Source organism: Puntigrus tetrazona, chromosome 7, assembly GCF_018831695.1.
Source record: "Puntigrus tetrazona isolate hp1 chromosome 7, ASM1883169v1, whole genome shotgun sequence".
NCBI lineage: Eukaryota > Metazoa > Chordata > Actinopteri > Cypriniformes > Cyprinidae > Puntigrus > Puntigrus tetrazona.
In genome coordinates, this window is record NC_056705.1 from 41639547 (window position 1) to 41655004 (window position 15458).

At 40.7% G+C, this 15458-nt stretch overlaps 2 protein-coding genes across 2 annotated transcripts in view; one reads left to right on the plus strand and one right to left on the minus strand.

Moving 5' to 3' along the window:
* Positions 1–3732, minus strand: part of LOC122348861 (receptor-type tyrosine-protein phosphatase delta-like) — a 54175-nt gene extending 50443 nt beyond the window's left edge. Inside the window, 2 exon segments of the mRNA XM_043244749.1 lie at positions 2633–2641; positions 3518–3732. Of these exon segments, the coding sequence (XP_043100684.1) occupies positions 2633–2641; positions 3518–3671 (163 nt within the window). The 5' untranslated portion in view covers positions 3672–3732.
* The window catches only part of LOC122348901 (receptor-type tyrosine-protein phosphatase S), an 819186-nt gene that overhangs the window by 759643 nt on the left and 44085 nt on the right, over positions 1–15458 (plus strand).

The window sequence follows — 15458 nt, forward strand, 5'->3', positions numbered from 1 at the left end:
GAACGCCACAAAATGGCTCGGGCTAAAGGCCTGCCGCTATACTGACGCTTAACCCTGAGAGGCGGCATCTGCAGGCACGCCTCGCATTGGAGAGCTCGGTATAGACTTAACCAGTTTATGCAAGCTAAGCTCCTGGAAGCTGGGGGTAGAAATGTTTCCTTAAAATGTCTAATGCAGTGTTTCATTCTCTAGGCCCGATGCATCATGGGAAAGCAATTTCGCACTAAAGATGGATTTCACGGTGGATCCGCGATGCATATTATGATTTTGTCAGAACGGAGTCATTTCGAGGTGCTTAAATCGAAGTGTGTCGCGAAGCTCAGATCTCGCCCTGCTGACTATCTTGGCGCTGCCTAGAGAAGAACGTGGCAAGCACTGCAGTAGACATTTCAGAGGGCACACAGAAAGAAACCAAAAGAAAAGAGACTTTGCAGCATTAATTATCTCGACATTTTACAACCACATCAATGGAGAGGAAAACATACAGTACAAGATACATGTTGCAGGGTTTCTAAAGGCACTTAATCATAATGGTGGTTCAAAATCGTTTGAGCTTTACTGTTTAGAAAACAGCTGTGATAATAATGATCAATAGTAATTTGATCGATTATTAATTGAGAGGTCTACAAAAGGTGATGGGGAGGGGTTAGCCCTGCAATATTATTACACATCTCACAGGACTGTTCATTATGGGAATGAGTGAAAACTGCAATACAGCAGCATATGGCTCAAATAAAAAAAGGTTTACAGTATACAAAAGCAGCATAAAAGGGGGAGGACAATTAAAAAAAAAAGAAATTTGGACCATAAATTTTGGTGTTCAATTCAATTCAAATTGACTGATCGATAAAATGGCCAAGGACTTCCAAGGTGGAAGTTAGTCAAAAACGCAGCACTCTCAGGAAAAAAATGCGCTGCTCGAATCGTAAAAATGGAAGAAGAAAAAAAATCTGTTGGGAGAATTATCGTTACCAGTACATAAACCTCTAGCACATGCAAATCTTTCCAAAGAACAAGAAATGTGTGTCGGCACAACTTACAACCTTTGACAACCCTTAGCTGAAAAACAAAATGCAATTGTATTAGAGGTCAAAATTCAAAACGGCTCGCACCGCCAAGAAAGCAACCAACCACTGCCATAGCTTTGCGCTACAAATGACACCCATAAAAATCCACCAATGGGATCAGCAGTGTGGTGTCACATGACCCAGGGAAAAAGGTTTCTTGCAATGCACCGAAGCGCCGCCTCCTGAGGAGCTTGACCAAAAAAAAACCAAAAAAACGACACAAAACGGCCACCTCGGTTTCATCTGCCAGACCCACCGTTAGCTTTTCCCCAACCCTGAAGAATGGAAAAATAAAACGCGTCAAAAAGGAAAACAGCCTTCAACCCAAGAAAAGCAAGAAGGAAAAAATAGGTGGTGGAAGGAAAAAAGCACCGCAGAAACTTTATCAAAAAAGTGGTTGTTTGGGCTTTTTTAGCTCCTTTTGAGAAGGGTACAGGTAGAGGAAAGCAAATGGAGGACGAAGAGCGAAAAAAAGAAGTTTGTAAAGACAGAAAGATGCTTTTTGGGGAAAAATTGTGGCAGAGAGGTCTCCGGCGTGTCTCCGACATCTGGGCTCATGTGCGGCTGAACAAGAACACAGCTAAGGGGGGAAAAATGTTTGGCTGTTTTAGTTGGACGGTAAAAAAGGGACACATGATCTGCTATGGCCAAAAGATAAGAAAAATAATACAAAAACAATGAAATAGAAGAGAGAGGAAAAAAACACGTACAGGATATGCTTCTTTGGGCTGCAGTAAGCATATCGGCTCGGAAGAAAAAAACGAAAAGAACCAAAAATACAAGAGGCTTTCTAACTGAAACCAAAACCAAACCAAAGAACTAAAAAGCGCTGAGGCTAAAAATGGCGAGAGATATGAACAGAATGGGATGGAGCAGGGACGAGGAGGAGGAGGAGGACGATGGGAAGATGCCGGGCGCTCGATGGATGCAGACACATGTGGGACAGGAAGAATGAAGTCAGTTGTTCATTCTGTGAACTTGAGTTGAGCACTCTTACCTCTTATTGGCGTACTCACCTGGGTGGATTATATGAATGCAAATAAGATTAAGAAAGAAGAGTCGTTAGTACGAGAAGAGAGGCTGGCCGCTTTGGAAGAAGAATCAAATTAGCTTTGCTTTGCTTTCTTACAGACTGTATTAGGCTACAACAGGAAAGAGAGATTCAGAAAAGACAGCCATTGGCTCTAGTGGAGAAAAGCACAGGATTGAGCATTGGTCACTTTAGGAGGTCAGAGAGCAACTGGTACAGTGGATGAAGCACAAGGGGCCGTTCTGAGACCTGTGGCCGTGATCTAGCGGGAGAGGGGAGCTGAGGACTGATTGACTGGGGGACAGTGGATAGTCTTTGAGCTGTGAGCTTTAGAGACACAGATGGAGTGACAGTGTCAGTGTCGGTCCTGCCGTGGCCCTGAGCAAGTGTGCTTTACTGCTAGTCAGCTAGTCAATGTGTTCTGCTGGCCTATCGACACCGTTAGTAAAATGCATGCCATGCATTTTAACAGTAGTTTGAGAAACATGGTGGAGACATTAGTGGGAGGCATGTGTGTTCAGATCTACAAACTTACCAAAGGACTCTGGAGATTTACAAAACAGAGAGAAGAAAGACAGCATAGAAAATATGATTATATTCCTTACGTTTGCTCTGGTTGATACACTTAAATCTGACACTCTATTGCACAGGGTGAAAATCAAAGAGAGAAATCAGACAACGGAAGAAAACAGGACAAGGGCAGAGCGGAGGACTCTGGGAAGACATGTCGTACCATCGAGGGCTGGAAAACACATCGGAGCACCTCGAGCGGCGCGGTCAGCCTACGAGTTTAGCGAAACGAAACTGGGGTTTTGCGCTACTTAAAGAGAGACCGCCCGATGCAAAGAATCACCAACGTGTTCAGCCCTGAATTTGGTCAGTTGATGCGCATACACACGAGGGTCACACAAACACACACACACACACAAAGGGACGCTCTTTTTTACGTTTTTGGGCATAATTGAGGTTCGCCGGTTCGTGTGCTGCGTCATGACATGAGAGCAACAAACAAAACAACTTTGATGATTCTTTCGAGAGCTCTGAATGAAGCCAGATCTTGCTTATTGCGCATTGGAGGGAGGAAAATAAGGACATGGAGAACGACACTTATTTATTATGCATGGTTCGGCTGCTTTTTGCGACTAAGTGTTAAAATGGAAACAAAACAAAGCCCAATTTAAGCTGGCCAAAAATGCAGTCATAGCAGTGAATCATGGGTAATAAATTAAACAGACAGGAACACAAGACACATCACACACAGAGGGGGGACGCAGACGACGTAGATGCCGTTTCCTACAGAAAACCAAAGAAAAGGCTCCATGAGAAAGAACAGAAACTCAAACGGAAAGAAGGACAATAGCGGCTCTTGTCGCTGCTTTTCTTCTAGGGTTACGGAGCCGAGTGCTCGGAGGGAAATTACCTGATCGGAGCTGTTTGATGCGGCCGTTGTTGTTACTGGTGTTGACCGGGAGGAAGTCTTTGAACCAGGAAATGTCCGGGTCCGGATTACCGCTAGCAGCGCAAAGCATGGTGGCGGTACGAGTACGCTCCACCACCTTGAGCTGAGGGCCCATATCTATGGTGGGGAAACCTGGGGGCAGCTGATCCTCTGAAACACAGGAACACCAGCAATGTTACACACACACACACACACTTTCACTGAAGCTGCTGCTGGAATCTGGATGAAGTTGAAAGACACACACATACACACACCTCGTGTCTGCACTGCTTTTTAGCTGTAAGCAATCCGGTAACATTGACAATACATAGATGATGAAGGGTAACCCACGTGACGTTCACGTTGAAGGGAGATGCTGAACATTTAACCACCCAACTTCCAAATACTGTCTAATTACGTTTGTTTTAATAATCACACTTTAAATAAAAAAAAAAAATGTAGTCAGTAAGAGGGTTAGAAATGAGTATTCTAAATTTGGCTGGTCTGCTTTATATATATACATTTATTTCTCTTGAATTGTTGAATTATCTTATCAGTAGAAAACCTTTATTCAATAATCATTTGGAAAAATTCTGTGACATTCCCGTCACTCCTCAAACATCAGAAGGAACTGTATTACATTATAAATTAAGTCTAGACCAGCTTAACTCAGATGTGATGTATTCTAATAAACACTATAAGAGCAAAGACAGATTTTAATTATTTATTGATTTGTTTAAGAATTGTTTCCAAATTAACTATTTTAGAATTATGTAGCCCAAGACCCACTATAGATCTTCTTCAGATATATATATACATATCAGATTAGTTTGATGTGGATACATTCATACCTTCATTATTTTAACTATTTTACTACTGATTCACTTATTGGTGAATTTCAATATAAACACATATTCATTACAAAATGAAGCTAAAAGTTTGACCAATATTTTCTGAAGGTTAACCACCTCTTGTGTGTATGTGTGAATGTTTCTGTGAACCTACAGCAAACACAAGCAATCTAAAACAAACAAGAAGTCAACAAGCCTCTAGGGAACATTACCAGCGTGCATGCAGGCAACACACACACACACACACACACACACACACACACACACACAGACACACACACACACACACACACACACACACACACACACACACACACACACACACACACACACACACACACACACACACACACACACACACACACACACACACACACACACACACACACACACACACACACACACACAGACAGACACACACACACACACACACACACACACACACACACACACACACACACACACACACACACACACACACACACACACACACACACACACACACACACACACACACACACACACACACACACACACACACACACACACACACACACACACACACACACACACACACACACACAGTGATTAGCCCTGAACTACACAAACATCTCCTGGGATTTGCTTTCCATGAACCTCAGATCAGGTATACAAAAACAAAAATACAGCTCACATCTCTTACAACTGCCTTCACTGCATTTTACCAGGCTTTTGGATAATTTGTGCAAAATTTGATTACAAGTGCAATGAAATGCTGTAGATTTACTTCAGAATAGAGCAAACGAGCATCTATGACAGCTGCTGTATCACTGTGCAGTTCCAGCTTGCATGTTGACAGTTCCAGGGCCATTTTTCTTGTTTCCAGAAAACAGTGAAGGATTTGAATGAATGTATGATAGACAACGGAATAATATCCCTGTCTAAATAGTGACTAAAGAGTGATTATGACACTTCAGCGCCTCAGAGGGAGGCATCTGCTGTAATGGTGGATTTCCTGCAGCTCATAAAGAGCTTGAAACGCTCCTCATTGTCTCGGAAATCATTATAACGTTCTTTCATAGTGTTGCGATTCAGCGAAGATTTGAAGATGTCCTTAATTTATGCCAAGCAAGTGCCAAGGTCTGCATTTCGAAATTCATACATCTCAAGGTTTAATTCATCATTTTAACACCTCAGTAAATGGAAATGATCTCAGTACAATAGGAAGCTAAATTGTAACAAAAATAATGTCACAATGAAAAAACTTTATGCACGTATACAGTTTTGATTTTGACGCGGAAGATGACCTGGACATGAGCTTTGCATGTTTGACGTATTCATCCATTTGACATAAAACACAAAAGCAGCCGCAGCACATCTGGTCTACGATGTCCAGAATAGTATGATGTTTCCCACGTTATTCTTTTAAAACACTTCCAGTAATCATCCCTTGGGCATTAACACAAATTTTATATCTTTGTGCAAACATTCTACTCTAAATCCTCTCGTGACTTCTTCACAGACTGTGAGCTACACATTGCAGTGGATGAGTGTCTAATTTTAGCTCTTCTGTGTTGTGTAGGCATCATCCATTAGAAGGAACTTGGCAGCTAAAGTCTACGTATCAGTCTGTTTTCCTAAACATGCAGGTATAAAGTTACGACAAAAGCTACAGAAAGCTGCTGAGGGATCATTTCGATGTCTAACCAATACTTGTGTCTGACCCCAACATACAAGCTGATAGTGGATTTAATCTGTTGTGTGTGCTGCATCTTGTTGGTGAGTTTAGCTGCCTTCACAATGGTGTAAAATTAGACTCTGTTTAATATGGTTTATGGATATACCTCACGCCTGTACATCATGTATGCCACTCATTTAACCCATATGAACAACAGCTACTGAGCGACTGAGTACTGGGGTGCCCCAGGTTCAGTGCTAGGTCCACTAGTCTTATCAATGTACATTACAGTAATTATAAAAGCCACAAAGCTTTCGCTATGACTGCTGCCCACATACGTCACTGCCTATCTTTCAGACATTTTCATTTCCGGTTGCTTTTGAAAATCGCTCTTTCAGGATTGCTAATAGCTATGGCTGACGTGATGACAAATGGCTTGTGTTTGTCCTCTTTTGTAAAATGAATACGCGTACTAAATGATTTAATGCGAACGATGTTGCCTGTGTTCAGTGCAGAACGTGTCACTGCAGAAATGACCACACTCACTTACAATAAACTCTGCTAATTTATTTGCAAGGTTTATGGAAAGGCCAACAAATAACATATGAGACGCTTTATCCAAAGCTCAGCACAACGCTAATTGCGATTGGCTGTGGGTGTGTGTAAGTCTTTAAAGCAATGCCAAGGTCGACGGTGAATCAAGCTTTTTAAAACGAGCCAAATTTCACCTGCCATAAAGCCAAGTGCCTGCAGTCAACCTTAGAGGAACAGAGGCGATGCCGCTTAATAATTATCGAACGTGACAATCCATGCGGCCTGAAAATCAATGCCTTTCAGGCTATATGTATTGTTGGAAATCAAAATATGCCTGTGAGACTATACGCTTTTCTCTCCTGAGAGGAATCGATCTTCGGTCTCCATTGTACAATACAGAACCTTCCACCAAAGCGGCAAGAACTCTCGACAAGTTCAGCCAAATACATTCGCCCTTGGTCCCTCTCGGGCATGAAGGGGCATTTCAGGATATTTTCTATTCATATTTCTCAAACTAACAGAAAAATACTTTCTTTAGCTGCACTGCATAATTAAATATGGATTTCTGGTGTCTGGCATTGTTTTAGAACCACTTTCCATGAATACACTACTCTTTGGTGTCCCTTTCTTTCGAGGATAAGAGGCATAAACCAGCACTGTTTTTTTGCTGTAGGACGATTAGATCTGTTAAACTACGTATAAACTACGATCTAGTTAGCTGGTTTTAAACACGCCAAATGTTGTTTTTTCAAACAATTAAACGTATTAGCATAAAATGCAGTCTGTTCAGGAAGTTTTATGCTTTAAATCGCTTTTGCTATTGACGGTTTTATTGCGTAATGAGGAAGTGGGATGAGCGCCACATTTGCTTTTTACAAAAGCAGTATCTCTACTGGAAAACATGACAGAAAGAACTATTAATTGACGTTGAAACCAACAGCATTTCACAAAAATCAGTTGCGTATTTCAATACAAGTCAGCAATTGTTTGCTTTTCACCAAGAAACACACACACAATTAATCAGCATTACATTTATAAATCACCTCACGAATTAAATGGTACTTCACTCTGCCAGTTCTCTGATTAACTGTTGAAAAACTCGACGGCAGAGGCAGAGATGCGATCCCTCAAGCTAACGGCGGCAAATAACCACCGTTAATTGTTATTTAATTTGTGCTCTCCACATGATTGTAAGCTTTTCGAGGAGAAAGGTTATTGACGTAAAAACATTTCAAAGCATAAATTAATTGAACTGGCGCTTGCCGTGATGCTATGTTAGCACTTCAGCTCGCGCCACGCGAGGTTTTTCTGCTGGGGACGAATAAATCACAGCCAGGAGAGTGAAGGGGAAAACAGCAGTGTAGGTCAATTCAGAAGGTGAGGCAAGAGGAATTTTGAGTTACGGAGGCAAAAAGCAGTGATAATGAGCTAGGGATTAAAACATTAAATTAAAAGTTAGAAGCGCATGAGACCATTTTTCTCACAATCGCATTTACCGCCTTTAACATCAAGGGCAAAAGAGATCCCAAGCGCCACCTGAACTCTCATTATACACTGGAGTACAGTATATCTCCTTCCTCCCGTCACCTGATGCAGAATAATGGTGCAGTCGCCCTGTGAAGAGAGTCGCCAGCCACGCAGTGGGCCAAAGAAAACCCCGGTGACCATTTACACACATTAATGGCGCTCAGGTCATCGAAGCACCCGGGATGGATGTGCTGCCTAATTCACTAGTGATGGTGTGACTTCACAAAGTGTAGGACTGCACTTCATCTCATGCATTCATACATATTTAACTCTATAAAATAAACGCCCGTGGGACATTGAACTAATGCATTATTAATTGTGTCTTAAGTGTCTCCGTGTGTTATTTTAGTACTATTGATATGCTATTACAGTATTATTAGTATTAATTTTAGATTCAATTTGCTCACGTGCTTTTGTCATTTCTGCTTAGCTTTCATTTATTATCTATTTCACTTTTGGTTTCAGTAATTACTTTAACCTAAACTTGTTCGGTATTCATGCATGCATGGGCGATTTAAATCTTCATTTCAATAGCAATATTTTGAATTGCTTTTTAAAAGTTTCACCGATCTTCACTTTTGATGTTTTGTTACATTTTGAGATTTCTATTTATATATAGCTTCATTTATTATTATTTAAATTGAATTAATTTTAATACTTCACCTTTAATATATACATTATATTATTATCGCTCATTTAAATTTTTTATATTGTCAGTTTTCTTTTCCATTGTTTATTTTTTTAGATTTCCATTTGAATTATTGTAGTACTTCAACTTAAGTGTGTTTCATTTCAGTTCGGCTTCTTGAGTTACGCTTTTTCATCTATTTTTCATCTTTTGTTTAGACAAAGTGGCCTGTAATAGTTTTACTCAACAGTAACCACTTTCCAGGCTCATTTCAGTCGTATTACTGTAGCTGTCCTTACCGAAGCGGCAGCACTTCTCTAACGCTCCCTAATCGCAGAGGAGGACGCACTAATTAAATACAGCTAATTGAGTCTCTGTGGACTGGCTAACGCCCAGCGTGATTAGTCACTGTTTACCCGCTGAAGTTAGCAGGGTTTGTTTAACTGACAATGAGTGAAGCCAGAAGAGGCCGATTCGCTGCAGCTGGAAATTAAAAATGTCTGGCTATGTAATACTGATTCTGGCGCTTATCTGCGAGAAACGCTGCGAGTGAGATAGCAGGCATTCTTCTGCCGGCCACGGCGTTATTCACCGAGCTCAAAACACACAGAGCTGCGCCAGTTAATGGCTTGGGGTTGGGAATCGATCAGCGCCACACAGCGACTGATGCACGATTAGATGCAGCTTTGCCTCGCTCTCATTCCTTTAGTGTCGTCGGCAGATGTTTTTGCCTGGATGAGGTTATTCGCTGTGGAAAATCCCCTCGGCCATAATAAGATATATTTGTTGGACGTTTTGAGCGAGCGCAATCTCCTTTAGAGCCGCTGTCACAGGTCAGCTGGTGTAAAGACGCATTGTGCTGCGGTCATCCTCCCGCCGCAAAAGCGCAGATTACCAACAGAGACAAATAGCAGGAAACCCTTCAAGTATGACTGCCATCCCAGCCGTATTTTCCGCTTCCCTTTGGCGCTTTTGTGCCGAGCGGCGGGCCAAAGCGGTTAGGGTGGGCTTGTGTTTGCTTCACTTCGCTCAAGATAAGTTTGTGCTGGTGCTTTCAGCCACAAAAGGGCAGAGGAGCGTTTTTCTTCTGGATTGTGACGGCAGTCAATGTTGCTGGATTCGTCCTGGATTGCTGCTGAACCCCAGAGACGCGCTTTTACGCCATATTGATCCGGGATTTGAGAGACAGAAGGTCCGTCTCGAGGAAACTCTACTGCTGTTCTTCTGTTTCTGATGTGTCTGTGTGTGTGTAATTAGTCCCCGTGTTAATTAATACAGAAAGCGCTTTTGTGCTCTGGAACAGTGAGTCACAGCCGTGACAAAAGGGCCAAATTGAACACTGAGCTGGGAATCAAAACCACTTCATTTTCAGGAATAGTGGAACGATATTTGTTTAAATGAGCCAATAATACACTAAATGTCTGTCTGTACTGTTTAGTGCAAAATACCTTCTTTATTTATCTATTATCGCATGCTTTTTTAATTATTCACATTTCATTGCGTGCATTGATGTGCATGAAGACAACATTGCTGAAAAATGCATTTAAATTCAAGCGTTAGAAGTATTACAATTTAAACTGGAATAAAAATACATTGAAACCAAGTCATGTTAAATGACAAAAGCACATACATTACTGAGAATTATTCTGGTCTTCCTTAAAGTGTCGACGCTCGATTAAGGTTCAGTGCACATTATGGAGAAACTTTTATCAACAGAACAGAAGAGACGAGACGTCTGCTATCTGTCAGAAATAAAGCTCTTAAAACTCAGTAGATTGCGTGTGCGTTTGCATTTCCACCCCCTCTCCGGCTCTCCGCTCTCATTTACGCCCCTGATGTATTTGCTTGTTTTCTTTGGCATGGTTCAGCGTGGCCTGTTAATTACGCTTTGTTCCGTCTCGAACAGAATCACTCCAGCGAATGTAAGAGCTCTCCATTAATGCTTCCTCTGACGCGGCTGAGTTGGCTCCTCTCCGTTTGCTGTTATTTTCCTCTTCTTCATGTGACACTTGTTCTGTGATAATAAAGGTTATCTTTTACATTTGGCCGCGTGGTAAATGACAGGCGGCTAATCCAGCCACCGGCGCGTTTATCAGTGCGTTCCAGCTGCCGTATAATCTCGCGAGCGCTTTCGCTGAGATGGAGGTAAAAAGCTGCAGTGTTTCCATCAATCATGTCTCTCGTAAGTCAGAAATTTGACCTGTGCAGGAATGCCAACCTCTCCAATAAGAGCGCCGCACACGGAAGTTCACCAGTGTCTCTGTCTGGACATGGAGAACATCACTGCTCGCTTGCCTGACCATACACCATCTCCATAGGAACCAAAAATATGATCCATGCCGAAAGCTCTCAATTCATATCTGTATTCCCACATCCTCATGAAGGCCACATTAAGAGAGCAGTTCACCAAGAACTACAATTCACATCATATCCTCGACTTATTGTCTCATAAGAATATATGGGAAACGTGATGAAAATATAAAGATAATGCTCATGAAAAAATATTATCCTGTTTGATGATATTTCTGTTGCAAAAGACGAACAAAATTCCTTATCTTTGTAAACTCTGAGGTACAATTTAAGTATATTCTTATAAACTATATTATTTCTGTTATAAGCACTCCTTTTAAAGGCACTCAAAACATTATTTATCTATATAAATTTCAGTAACACTTTCTATGAATGTCATATTTATAAATCAATATAAGGGTATTCTTAAGGCATTATGATGTATGCATAATGCATTATTAATAACGTGCTGTTCATAATTTATTAATTTATGTTATATCTGTTATCATTTCATGAGAACAGTTTTAAAGGGATCCCCTATATAAAGACATTTATAGCTTATTAGAACATAAATGTTGTCTCTTACTAAAATACGTAGTAGAAAACCAAAAAAATGCATGTCGTTTAAAATAAATTGTCAACAGCTTCTGTACTATGGGGGCGCCATTTTATATTTTATGTGCAAAGTACTTTCTACTTATTAATGGCGCTAAACGGTTGCACTCGTGAGCTACTGGTGCTTTTTACTGTAATAAAAACATAGAATACACGGTTCAGAAAGTAAAATACTGATAAGATATCATATTGTGTGGATTTTGGTTATAATTTCAGTTGAAGGGCAACAAGAGAAGCAATGTTTGACTTTCCTAGCTTCTTTCTAAGTGATAAGAGTTGGACAAAATAATGGGAAGATGCCAATGGATCGCAATAAAACGCCCCAAAGACCTGTTTCTTTGTTCTCTCCATTTTTGCTCTGATGCCTTTGACTCTTTTAGTAGACCACAGCTACAGAAATATCCAGGGTATTTAGACTTTGTGGGAAAAAAAATGTGTGGTACAGCACTTTGTTGAAGCCTATGCTTATATCCATCTCCACCTTTAAGCTCTTTCAGTAGCTTTAGTCATCATATCAGGATTTCATTTTCTTGAGATGTAGATTCTACAGAGTGCAAAACCATTTTACCTTATATTCTAAAAAATATGTAGAAAACTGTGTGATTTTTTTTTTTAATAAGACAAACCACTCATGGGTTTTCCACGAGACAGAAGTTACATTATATTAAGCCATACAAGTCTTAATACCTAGGGATCAATTTAATGTCTCTAATATTTACTTGAGGTTTTAACTTTAAGAGTATGATCATTTGTAAACATACAAGTTGCCATGCATTATAAGTCTCAGGATCTTTACATTTTACTTTATTTTTTAAGTGGACAAATAACTTTATAAGTATTTGGCAAATAGCCAAAAGGTCACAATGACACATCTGCTTTGAACGTGTGTTTTTTTAATATAATATGACTTTGATTATTTGGCTGGCACCCTTTAGACAGCTACATGTCAGCTAGCGCTACCATCAGAGTATTGGCGTCTGCTTTCGATGGTTCCTCGACAGACATAGTGAGTATAGAATACTTTGCAGCATGTGAACATTCTACCTACCCTACCTACGCCTACTAACACTCTAGGTTCATAATACACTTTGCCATTTTTTTCAGTTGAGGACAAGTTTAGCTCACACTAGCCTCACAGAAAAGACTCAAATAAAACTCAGCACCTAAACACTCACAGACTTCTTAGAAAGTGTTACAGAAATTATTTTAAATATAAGCTGGCTGCTCATTATAATTGGGAACTGAAATATGACATGCACACACACTATGTTCTCTGGGTATTTAAACACAAACAACTCCGGTCACAACCTGTAGCACAAACAGAGCAGACGCAGAGCAGTCATGAACCGCCATGCTAAACCGGTCTCTAACAGTTATGATATGAAACATGAACGCTTACTGTGTTTTTAAGGTTTAATGTGTTCCTACAGTCCTCCGCAGACCCTCTTGGCTGTCGATACAGATGTGTCTGTGTGGAAGTGCTTCCATGGACTCCTTCTGATTGTGCTGGAAGCCCTTGGAGTGTAAGCGCTATTGATCATCCTGGACCGGCCAAACTGATAAAGTCTATCGCTAGCGCCGCCATCAGCTCTGAATGACGGCAGAGACTCAAGAGCTTAGAAAGCATCATCAAAACCAGCATCATTAACCCCGTGAAGCTACTGTATTATATTTGATACACAAAAAGGCCTTATAATCAAAATGTTATGATACAAACCGCTTCCTTTCTTCTCGCCTCTCTTTAGTAGAATTATACAGATGCTCACTTCAGCTGGTACTTCACACGCCTTTTTGCAGCCAAGCCTTTGGATCATTTTGATCAAGTAAAATGTCAGAATAAAAGCATAACAAAGTGATAAATAAATGAAGTGATATTCAAAAATAGTAATATTTCCGGATGAACTCTCTTCCTGACCAAGCAGCTAGGGCTTTATTTGATTCTCCATCAGTCATTTTCTAGAAAATCAGATCATCGATCTTACTTTCACTGTTCCTCAGCGGAGCAATGATCTTCACAAGCTCTAAAGAAAAACATCTCACATCTTCTGAGGAGGCTTCACTGCTTCATTGATTACACTGCACTGAGATATAGATGACTCACTCATATTTCTTTGATCTTCTCTGAATAAAACTGAGCAGGTTTTCCTCTGTGTTTTCTTCCTACATCAGAACCGCTTCTTCTAAGGTCAGGCTGTAGGAGGGTTAATGTGAGCGCTTCAGCACTGATTCCTGTGAGAGAGAGTGGATTCTGACGTCTCTGTCTTGGAATCTCAGACGTGTTTCAGATCTCTGGCCTGATGCATTCCTGAGATGAATGAGACGACCTTTGACCCCGCAGGGGATCAGAATGCACACTTGCTGCAGCAGCTGTAGCTGATCTGCTCCTGAAATACTACACATGTGTCACCTGATGAAGATATCCATCATGCTCCTCACTCGACTGAGAGCAGAGCATCACACCAAGAGAAGAGGAAGTGTGTTAACATCCCAGAAATGACACGCTTCAGCTTCAAAGAAAGTTAAAGAAGCCCACCGCGCTTGGCCTGTAAGGCAAGCATCCAGAGGAATTGTGGGTAATAACGCAGAGTCTGAAGCGTTGGCTCCGCCACTCAAGAGTGAGGTCTGGAAGGTCCGCCTCTCACGCTCCGCAAGGAGAGGTTGTGTGTGTGTCGGGAGCGTGACACGCCTGTAAGTGTGTGTGCGTGTGTGGAGGAGGACAAGCAACACTTTCATCCGGCGCCAGGTGTGTGAGACGCAGAGAATCTAGGGGAATTCACATTTCCAGGCCTGGAATATTATTACATTTGAATAGTTTTATTTTTGCTCTATTGGAGTATTAGCACACATTATAAAATGTGGTGTGTGTGTGTGTGGAATAGGCACTAGTTTCACCATTCAATTCGATTACGATCTACATGTGAACGGCTACGATTCAATCTGATGCAACATGATTATATAACATTTTATTTTGAGCATTTTTGTTTAATTATAAGTCGCTGTTTTTATAAATAATTAGTATGTTAACGCTATTAACTCCAGGGTTGCCCCTACCTCATAACTGCTATTTCTGTCTGTTTTTATTGACGATAGTGAATTTATTCAGTCGCAGAACATCTTTCCAATCACATCAAACCAGAGACGCTCTAGCCACGCTTCTCCAGCTTCACTTCAGCTGGCGTGAAACTACTAGTGCAGAGTTACATTAAGAATGCTCTGGAAATGGTTTTCAAGATGGTCCAGAAGTCAAGAGAAAATGCAACCACGGATCTTGTAAAGAAATAGTGCAGCCCAGACAAGCTGCTGTGATGCCTGTTCATCAGGCAGAAAAGAAAATAGAGCAAATCGTGAACTTTTATATAGCTGTATTTACTCTGTATTTAGTTAAGAATTTAGTGTATGATAACTAGGGTTGTATGGAGGGTTTTTTTTCTTTGCCTGATGCTGGTGTGTCTCATCCCAGAGACACAAAAAAGGGTTAGAATTATCTCTTTGGTTGATATCTGAACCCTCCAGCTGATGACTTTGCTACTGGAATTTCTATGTGTTTCTGAGTACATTTGACACTTATAATATTTATTATATTGGGACTATGTGGAGATTGTTATGTTAGCCCCAATAAATACGAAGTATACAATGTTAAAATTGATAGTTCTAATTATGAATGTTTTAATACAAAGCCAATAAGAAGGAAGATAGGGGATTTTTTTATACAGGGAAATCAGTATTACGGTATCAGTGAAGAAAAAGACGACACTACACACATACACACACACATACACACACATGCACACACACACACACACACAACATGTTTGCTGCATT